Source organism: Sclerotinia sclerotiorum, genomic scaffold (assembly GCF_000146945.2).
Source record: "Sclerotinia sclerotiorum 1980 UF-70 scaffold_1 genomic scaffold, whole genome shotgun sequence".
Classification (NCBI taxonomy): Eukaryota; Fungi; Ascomycota; class Leotiomycetes; order Helotiales; family Sclerotiniaceae; genus Sclerotinia; species Sclerotinia sclerotiorum.
Genome location: NW_001820835.1, coordinates 1,594,830 through 1,604,619, shown reverse-complemented (window position 1 = coordinate 1,604,619; position 9,790 = coordinate 1,594,830). Strand labels below are relative to the sequence as shown.

The window sequence follows — 9,790 nt, the reverse complement described above, 5'->3', positions numbered from 1 at the left end:
TTTTTCAAATTTTATTAATTTAAATACAGTAGAGGTATTAAATAAGAATATATTTTAAAAGTTATAATTCTTTCTATTGACTTTACTTTAGAAACCTTAAATAAAATTTATGAAATATATACTTATTTAATATCTTTTGTGTGACGCCTCACACCTTCGGGTCACGTGGCATGCCCCGTTTGTATTTAATCACAGGAAAACTCTCTACTCTTGTTTTCCTTCTTCTTTTCTCCTTAGCTTAGTATTTTCTAATACAAGATACTTTACCCAGTATTCTTGAGTGTGACAATCGATACGAGAGTCGTTGCCGGCCTCGGTAACTTGTTGAAATGCTCGGAGTACAAGCTAGATGTAGAATTTCGCATGACAGGAGACAGGGACAAGCACTACATCTCTGGTGATTTTAGATCTGCAGCTTCTTCTTGTCATCTCGGAGCTAACTGATGTTAGGCGGTGTAGGCCTGAAACCAAGTCACACGTACTCTGTCGGTCAATCCACGGTACTCCGTAAACGTTCACGCCATGGGATGGGCAGTCTCCAGTACCGACGCCGGGAAGGCTCGATCCGCACTAAGCTCATCATGGAAAGCAACTGGATGACTGCAGACTCGTCATACCAAGTCGCTTTAATGGCGGCAAAACTCTCCTACGCCTCACTGACTGAGTAAATGGTAGCATTACTCCGTACTTTGTAACTTTATTCATAGCTGGCGCCTAAATTTGTAAAGTCTCTGTTGGTCACTCAATCGCGGACCCTGAAACATACGAAAATCAAAACAGAATCATTAGATAGGTAGTCTATAGTAAGAGTATACGTAACGTCAACGAGGCGTGGATATAGTTCTATTTTAGATTACCTTAGTAAGCGAGAGCGGCATCTTCAAGCGCCGTCATGTCGTCCAAACTTCTCTTGCTACTAGTTGATTTTCTCAAGAGATTTCAACAACCATGTCCAGTGATTTGTTCTTGCTATGGATTCTTACTTGAGACTCAATAGCCATATGAGTTCAAGATACATTGAAAGTATTCATGTGCTGCTTAATTGTCTCAAAAGCTATTGCTACCCTTGTGCAACAGAAACGCCAGCCTAGCCAAGGGTCCCTCACAATCTTACAGTCCTGTCGCTGGAAGCAAGTTGTTGAGAAATGCTTACACAAACCTATCCAATATCATAAAACACGAATTTGCAGAAGCTGAGATCGGCAATAAGATACGGCCTCATTCCTACCTTTCCGCGCGCCAGTAGGTCAACGGTCTTAGGGCATTTCGGTCTGCACGATGGTGAGGTCTTCGTGATTCAAACCCAATATGCCGGAAATACTTCAACACGAATGCGCTTGGTCGAGCTTCATATTAGTGTTCTTTGTGTCATTATTTTATCCTGGTAGTGCTGGGAACATTGTCACTTTTTGATTTGAATACAAATTCCCTGAGTTAGATGTTGGAGGCAGTGCAAAGTCGTCGTCAATCGAGGCACAAGGTGTCTTCGTACGCATGACAAATCCGTGATATATATAGAGATTATGCATAATGACTATCTTAAGACTTTTATTGTGCGAACATTGGCTATTCCTCAAGCACTGCCGCTGTTTAGCTCCTCCGTTCTTACTTGTACTATTATTTTCGCTCGTCATCTTCTCGCCCCCTTTGAAAGTCTCCAGATCCAAGCTTGCATTGTAGTGTGGCGCTGGGAATAGACGAGTGGATGATGGGGCTCGACCCGGAGCATATCTCGTGAGATCTCTAGCATAAATAGCCTTAAGCGTCGGGTTTAGGAATTGATCCTAGAGATACTACCCAAATCCGATCGATCGGGAAGGTGAAGTCCAGCACCAAAAGGTTTGGGCACGAGATTTTGTGAAGATAATGTATTTACTAAATGAGTAGCCTGAAAACAAGTGGCGGGTATTCATTGGCTATGAAACATAAACAAGAGTTATAATTGGGAGATTTTATTACTTCCCTTTATTATTGGATAATTGGACAATGCAAGAATTATTCGCGCGACCGCAGCCCTTAACGCAGAGGCGACCAGGGGACTTACAATGACTATGAATTGAAAATGTGTGGTCGATGGCCATGGTCTCTCAGCACACTTGTTGGAGATATTCTGGATGTGAAGATGGATTTCTCTATATATGTAGTAGCTGTCGAAGTACAATTTTCCATCATCAATCGAATCATTACCACCGAATCAAGTATCTGTCATGTCTAGGCCTACGTTCGTCTGTGTTCCAGGCTTTTGCCATACTTCAGCCATTTTTGATCCGCTCAGAACTCTCCTCGGTCACTACGGATATCCTGTCCTCCCAGTTCAGCTCCCATCAGTACTTGTGAATGGAAATCATGCGTCAAATGATCCTGCTCAGGATACTAGAGCAATCCGAAGTTCTGTCTCACATCTTGTAGAAGCAGGTCACGATGTCATTGTAATCCTGCATTCTTATGCCGGTGTACCGGGTGGCGATGCTTTGCAAGGCCTTGGCAAAACAGAGAGGGCACAAAGGGGCTTAAACGGTGGAGTTCTACGAATCGTATTTGTCATGGCGTGGGTCGTCCAAGAGGGCTTTAAACTTTGCGAAGAAGGAGACTATAGTTCTTTCCCACCATATATCCACTGCAATACAACTTCACGTGTAAGTCTTACGATCAAAATCTCTCCTTCAACCAAATACTTTTGATAAGATTTGGAAATCACAATCTCGCCAAGGCATTTTTATTCTCACTTCATCATAATACTTTTTCCTTTCAGGTCTCTCGACCCTAGCTTACTGTTCGCTACATGTTAGAAAAAGGCCGGCACTGTGTCTATTCCATCTGCATTGGCGATTCAATACTTTTACAATGACTTACCTCATGACCATGCCGAATACGTGAGTTGTTCTAGCCAAAGCAAAAGCACTGCTTACTAAACCTTCTAGTATGCACACATTATGCGCCCCCAAGCTACATCAGTATTGTACCACCGAACCACAATTGCGGCATGGCGCACAATTCCCACCACATACGTTCTATGTTCCCTCGACAACGTGCTTACTGACGCATACGCACGACTTATGCTTACTTCAGCTCAAGAATCGGGTAGTAACATCGACACTATAGAGGTATGCGAAGGGGCTGGAAGTTGTTGTTGGTTGGGGTCCGCAGCTGATTCATTCGCGGGGATTTTACGACGAGCTGCAGGAGAATCGGTATGAGTGCAAGATGTCAGCATAGAGCAGGGATCGGCACTTCACAATGCATGCAATATTGGAAACTGAATCGGGATTAAGGTGAAGATTTGGAATTTGAAATGGTGGGATAAGCTTGGCGTGGAGGCGGAAATTGTATTTTTGGGGTCGGAGTCTCGGTTACGAGACGGGCGTTGTCATTGGGTAATTAGCATTTTATGCGGATCTGGTGTGAGAAGTTTCACGGTCATGACCGCCAACATTTTCCTCATCAGACCAGGCCCAATACTACTTTATAAAAAATATCTGCAACATGTTTGAGGTCACTTAACCAGGGATCCGAATATTTCAATTTCGTCTCTGTCTATACCGTCCTGCCTCCCAGTCTCAATCACCATTCCCACCCTCTCAAAACAAAGTCCCTGCCCAATATTACTTTCCTCAGCATCACTCATACCCTTCTATAGAGATAATCACTTGTCCACCTGGGAATTATCCTAGATTTCCGCGCGTCACTAACGTTGACAAACAAGACTTTTTCCACACGCATTATCCACGAATTCTAAAAATGGAAGTCTTGCAATTCTTCACATGAGCATTACGACGATATACCGTGCAAAATTAGCAGAGGAACATGCTCAATCATGACGCGCTTGTCCAATACCTTGATTCATTGTCCACTTCGGTGTTGTTGGTCGATCCTACATGGTCTTTTCGAAGAATTACAGATTTCTTACCGTTTAATGTTACTATCATGCTGGACATTCATCAAATAGGTAGGCTATTCGTCAGGATATAGAAACCACACACCTAAGGTTGGGAGCCTAGTTTACAATGGTGAATGAGTCTTGCCACTCTCTTTCTTGACGTTGACACTTTTCTTATTTTACATTCCAGCCAGTAATAAAACATACGATGAACTTCTACCACCGATCTCGAGTCTCTTCTTCATGTAGATTATGTATATCAGAAGACTTAAGATTGATTGATCATAAACCTCAGAACCCTCCAACCTTACCATCTCCAAGTCCAAGCCCACCCACCCAAGATCATCACCCACATAACTCACCCTACCAATACCAAAGCTCCTCCATATAAACCATCCTAACAACAACTCGCCATCCATACCTTAAAGGTAACAAACAGACTTGTTTGTGCAGATCAAATGCGTCCTGCAGAGTATCCAATACTCTAGATTGTAACTCCACAATAAGAAGCTTTGAATCTCCGAATTTATTCAAGATATCCAAATCAATTCAAAATCAAATGTAATAAGGATATTCAAATTGGTTATATTAATATTGAATTATGTTCAAATATTTAAAGAGTTCAAGCTGTTGAAAGTATGAATGTAGCCTGTCAATCCAAACTGTTGAACATTCTGTCCGTCTGAGGAGTTTCTTCTGCCCTCCTTAAGGGCAGTGGGTTTTGCTGAGCTTGCAGCTTGCAGCTTGGTTGGAGGACTTCTTCAAGGAACATTTGGAATTTTTAGTAAGGAAAAGTTATTGGGATTGGGCTTGATTTGAGGTGAATGATGGATGGGGCGAAAGTGAAGTTTTTAGGATATCTGACAGGATAGGTTTGATGGAATGAGTGGAACGGATATAGTAGCATGCGAGGTATTTTGGGGGCTTGTACGGGAAGCCTGATATGATTTGTATTTATTGATCTAGATGAGATGAAATGTAAATGTAAATGTAAATGTAGCTCGAAAATTTGCATCCATTATCCAGCAATAATGAATATGAGTTAAATTTGGAATGAGGACGGAGAAGAGATTATATTCTAGGAACTACTCAAGGAATCTTCTTTTTCACTGCTTGAGATCCTTAAAGCAACTATATGCTATCTCTTAAACTTCGATTATATGCTTGGTGCTATAGCTCAAATGTGTGTGCTCTGTTAAACGGCCACTAACTATACTTATGATATGCTCATCCTAGACCAGAATGCACTATCACAGATCAATGAGATCCCTCATTGATCTCTAGCTCATCTACTAACTTGGGAAGGAGGCTCGCAATAAGCAGCTAACATTAGGAAGGAAGGAGGTGGCTTCGATTATCGAAAGAAGGAAGGAGCAGTAAGGTGTAGGATGAAAGAGAAGTCGAACAGAAGCTGAGGGCTATTTACTTTATCAACATCTTTGGGATATCCCAATCAACATATATATATAGACATTATTAAGCTTACAGCAGAAGTTACTAACATTCATGTGGGAAATATCTCAGTATGTCGTCCTCCACATTCCTCCAAATAAGAAATGTAGAATATAACCAGACCTAACATGCAAAGACTCCTAGCAAACACTGGCTTATAACGATCTCGAAACTCCAAGATAATGCGCAGAGCAATACTAATCCCAGCCTATATCTCAATCTCGGAATATTTCACTAGTCCGTATATCACTTTAGCTCCCAACAACAAAAATTTGCCAACGACAATGGGCTTCGTTTACCCATTGTAGTGATCTACGAACTGTTGAGCACCGCTGCAAAGATAATCCAATCGATCACGTATTCGAGAAGTGTAAGAGTCGCATTGTCAAACGGCCATTAAACGCATCCGAGAAAACATCTGGGCATGGTAGATATCCGGATCCAGAGATGATGCTCTTTCAAGGCAGATGTGTCGACTAGGGAGCACAAGTTGACAAGAAAGCGTATGATATGTTTCTGATGATCTGCGATGGCGAAGTTTGTATAATAGATAAACCTACCTGGATCATGTGCGGTAACGATTGGAAGGATGCCAAAAATAGCACTCATAGATATGAACTGCGCTCCGTTCGGGGTGTCAAATCCTCAAAAGCGACGTTGGCTGAAGACAACCCGGTAAACTAATTCCTTCGGAGTCTAGAAGATAGCTAACATTTGACAAGGAGGAAGCAGATCCAGAAGGAAGACACATAGGTCGTACTACAACAGCCGCAGTCTTTGCAGGATTTCCGATGTTATCTGACGAAGCTAAAGCGAAGTTAAGGGCGAAATTTATCAAAGACCCAGATTGTCCACAAGAACTAGTGAGTATTTCGTCATAGTCTCGAACATTTTCGATCAGCCGCCTTAATTTTTTCTTAGATCCAGGGAGGCGGAGAGATTGAAATGGAGCTTGAGGTTCTTCCACTGAGCTTTCTTCTAATGCTACACGTAACCATTTGTTCAGATTACCAATTATTGCGGCTACTGTTATGAAGGCTTTACAAAGTGAGAGTGATGAACGAATTGATTATGGTTACAGTGTTTGTTCGTCTCAGATTCCGAAGCTAAGAACAAGACCCTAAGTATTATTCCTAACCTCGACATCGATTCAGATACAGGAGGCATGGGAGATGGTTCCAAATTAGACATCCCTCTGATGACGACTTTCGCAGATGAGGACGGCAATGTAGAAAGTTTGGATCCAATCGTTAAAGTTTCAGGTGGTGGAAGAAGTAAGGAAGATTCCATGGAAAATAGCGATTAAACAGTACTATATTTCCTTCAGGATCCAGCACATCGCCGACCTTCCGAAAGGGTAAATAACTAAGCTTTATGATTTAGTTAGAAATCTTCAGCATTTCGATGTACGGGCGCTGCTATAGCCTGACATGGTAGTGAGCAAGATACAGTTTTGCGTTGGCGAGTTGGATTGAGACGCGGTGGACTTTGGACCTTTTCCAACTCCTATATCTCTAGTAGTGTTGCATATAGAAGAGACTTCCCCTCCGTATATAACTGTTATTTAAAGTATCTTATGGTTGTATCCACAGATTAGCGTGTTTCTGGAAACACTAGGACCGAGAAAACCTGTATTAGGCATATGGATTGATACCGACAACAATGATGTTATTTTTAACTCACAAAAAACAAAACAAAAGAAAAACAACAATATCTGTTCCTTTTTATCTTCCATTTTCTCCTCTTTGAAATACCTAGATCATCTCTGATTAAGTTGTAATTTTAATTGAATTATTTCTTGTCTCATTTCCTGCTTCTCTTTCTTCGTCTGCTCCATTTCTATCTTCTGATCTCGCAGAGTCATATAAACATCGAAGTCTTCAGAAGTTGAACTCTGCTCAGCAGAATGCCATCGTTGTCTTCCCTCGCCCAGATCCAAGGTTGCTTGTAGCTGTTTGTTATATGTATATACTTCCGCAGTACATTCATTCGCGTCGATAACAATATGTAATATATGCTTTAGTATATCAATATCTAGAAAAGTAGAATGTATATTAGATAAGATTTAGCTCCAAAATTGAAAGAAAATATTACCTTTGACTTGAAGAGTATCGATAGAAGATTTCGAACAAAAATTAAGAATGATGTATTCTTCGAAAATACCCCACTTATAATATTTTCCCCCATATCGAAATCGATTTGCATGTTCTTCTAATCTTCCATTGTTACCGGATTGAAGTATCTCAATCCCCCATCTTTTATCAAAGATATAGAAATCGATTCGTCCATCCTTGGTTTCAGCATATTCAGATAAAATTGGTAGATTATGAAGCTCATAATTAAGACAACAATACATTTCATCTTGGAAAGCAGCTTCTGGGATACCCCAGCTGTCAATAGACTGAAAACTGCTGTTCGACGAGGGAACACGATGATGTAAAACGGATGGGCTGAATCTTTCAATAGCGTTTAGACAGGCTTGCTGGAGCGTGATTTGATCTGAATTGGTTCCTGGTGGTGGACCAGGGATGAGACGTCGATATGCAATTCTGATTTTAATTAGTATAGATAGAAGACAGGTTGAATGTATATACCTTCGATGTATTGGAGAGGCGAAAATGTAAGTCATTACGCCACTTCTATGCCTAAGCTCCTCCGCGTATAGGAACCCCATTTTATGACAGAATGTTAATGCAGTTATGGAATCCGTTCGTAGTTCTGTGCAGCCTTTGGGTAGTCTTGCTACTTTACGCATTGCATCTGCAATATCCGAATATTTGAGGTGACTATAAGGATCGCCTCTTAAACATTGTTTTAAGTGATTTTCTCCTGCGGCGGTCCAGACCCCTCTGCCCCATTGACCAAGAAATTCCAGTAGTGTATTATGCTCAATAAGAAACTCGTGAACAAAAGCTGGTGACCATCTCCATCTGGGACGATTTGGAACGTTCTTATGAAGCAATGAATGGTAAGAATATTTTTCCAAAATAACTCATTGAAAACGGCCAAGGGGAAATTACCTGTGAAATCAACACTCCAAAACAAGCTAAGATTGTCCCAACCATGCCCGGATGACCGTCAGTAGCAGAGTGAATATACTCAGCTATAGCTATACGATCGACACTTTCAGGTTTGAGATCATTCTGATGGATCCATTTGCTGACCTTGGTCAATGTCTCTTCCGGTTTGAAGAGCATGCCTAAAGAATTAGATTTAGATGGGCGTAATTCTATTCGATTGAGAGTGTCTACTTTAGAAGCTCGCGATTCGACCCGTTGGCCTTGGCTCCCGAAAATGCCAACCGGGCTATAAAGACAGGCAAGCACAAATATTGGTCGCGATCTAGTGAGGTGGTTTTTGAGGTCATGAGTCCAAAAATCTTCGTCTTCATAAGAACCTTGAGCCTCATCGATAAGAAAAATCCTTTTGGCTTTCGGGTTATGTGGACGATGCTTAGCGTTTGCTTCTTGTACGCTGACTGCTTTCTCGTCTAGAAACTGCTGGTATGGAAGATTATTGCGTTCATGCTTGGGCTGCCAAGTAATGAATATAGGCTCAAGTTCTCGTTTGTGAAAAAGAATATGGCGGCCAAGTAACTTGAGAAGGGTTGTCTTTCCCACTACAGGGGTAGCACGAATAACCACCATTCCCATAATTATTGCCTGTTGTAGAACTGAAGAAACCAGCTCTTCTCTTTCGCAAATATAATCACAGAGAGGATTAAATGCGTCGGAATCCGGAAGTTCATGATTGTCCATATCGTGCCCACAATTGACACAGATAGGAACGAATAATTCGAAGACCCCTTGAGGGCAATCGCAGGCACGGCAAGGCCAGTGAGTGATAGTAGTAGAAGAGAGGTTTGGCAAATGAATGTTTGTGCTTCCTCCGGGAGGCTTCTCTTGGCTAGAATCTTGATATTTGTGAGATTGTTTTCGCGATTGTTGTCTGGACTGTTGTTTTGACTGGCTCTGACGACACTTTGGGTAAACAACAAGGTTTTGTGGAGGGTCATCTGAGGAAGAAACTTTGGGAAGATATAACTTTACATCTTTTGGAATAGATGAGAGACATCGTTTAGATTTAGACCTGGTAATTACAGGCATTTTCTGTATAAGGTAAGTAAAAGTAGATTTTTGAAGAAGGAAAGTTCTTGTTTCTTCATAATCAATATATGAATAGAATTTCTTTGTTCCTGAAAAAAAGTGAAAGAAAGTTTTATTTTCCATGTCTGCAAAGGAAGGTTTCTCGGGTTTGGAGGATGACGGGAACTCGATTAAACAAGTATCTTCGAGAACTTCCATTATTAGACATAACTTTATGGCTCAAATAATTTACAATTCCTTTTTCTCTACCTAGATCTTAGTAATCCTACTACCGCTTACATCAATAGTGAACGTTGTGACTAAAAGAGTGTATGTAAGCTATCAATTGGATCTACTTGGAATCTAACTTACAAGT

The 9,790-nt window shown here is 41.2% G+C and overlaps 5 protein-coding genes across 5 annotated transcripts; 2 read left to right on the top strand and 3 right to left on the bottom strand.

The window, feature by feature from the left end:
- Positions 1 to 1,376: 1,376 nt before the first annotated feature.
- SS1G_00618 (predicted protein) lies at positions 1,377 to 2,081 on the bottom strand (the record flags this gene model as incomplete). Its single annotated transcript, XM_001598479.1, has 2 exons — positions 1,377 to 1,741; positions 2,045 to 2,081. The coding sequence occupies 2 exons, from the start codon at positions 2,079 to 2,081 to the stop codon at positions 1,377 to 1,379; spliced, it is 402 nt and encodes a 133-aa protein (XP_001598529.1).
- Positions 2,082 to 2,207: 126 nt separating this feature from the next.
- Positions 2,208 to 3,197, top strand: SS1G_00617 (hypothetical protein; the record flags this gene model as incomplete). The annotated part of the gene is made up of 3 exons (XM_001598478.1): positions 2,208 to 2,636; positions 2,790 to 2,873; positions 2,922 to 3,197. The coding sequence occupies 3 exons, from the start codon at positions 2,208 to 2,210 to the stop codon at positions 3,195 to 3,197; spliced, it is 789 nt and encodes a 262-aa protein (XP_001598528.1).
- A 615-nt stretch (positions 3,198 to 3,812) lies between these two features.
- On the bottom strand, positions 3,813 to 4,296 carry SS1G_00616 (predicted protein; the record flags this gene model as incomplete). The annotated part of the gene is made up of 2 exons (XM_001598477.1): positions 3,813 to 3,927; positions 4,085 to 4,296. The coding sequence occupies 2 exons, from the start codon at positions 4,294 to 4,296 to the stop codon at positions 3,813 to 3,815; spliced, it is 327 nt and encodes a 108-aa protein (XP_001598527.1).
- A 1,600-nt stretch (positions 4,297 to 5,896) lies between these two features.
- Positions 5,897 to 6,635, top strand: SS1G_00615 (predicted protein; the record flags this gene model as incomplete). Its single annotated transcript, XM_001598476.1, has 3 exons — positions 5,897 to 6,004; positions 6,052 to 6,192; positions 6,411 to 6,635. The coding sequence occupies 3 exons, from the start codon at positions 5,897 to 5,899 to the stop codon at positions 6,633 to 6,635; spliced, it is 474 nt and encodes a 157-aa protein (XP_001598526.1).
- Positions 6,636 to 7,088: 453 nt separating this feature from the next.
- SS1G_00614 (predicted protein) lies at positions 7,089 to 9,435 on the bottom strand (the record flags this gene model as incomplete). Its single annotated transcript, XM_001598475.1, has 3 exons — positions 7,089 to 7,363; positions 7,424 to 7,878; positions 8,429 to 9,435. The coding sequence occupies 3 exons, from the start codon at positions 9,433 to 9,435 to the stop codon at positions 7,089 to 7,091; spliced, it is 1,737 nt and encodes a 578-aa protein (XP_001598525.1).
- Positions 9,436 to 9,790: the final 355 nt, after the last annotated feature.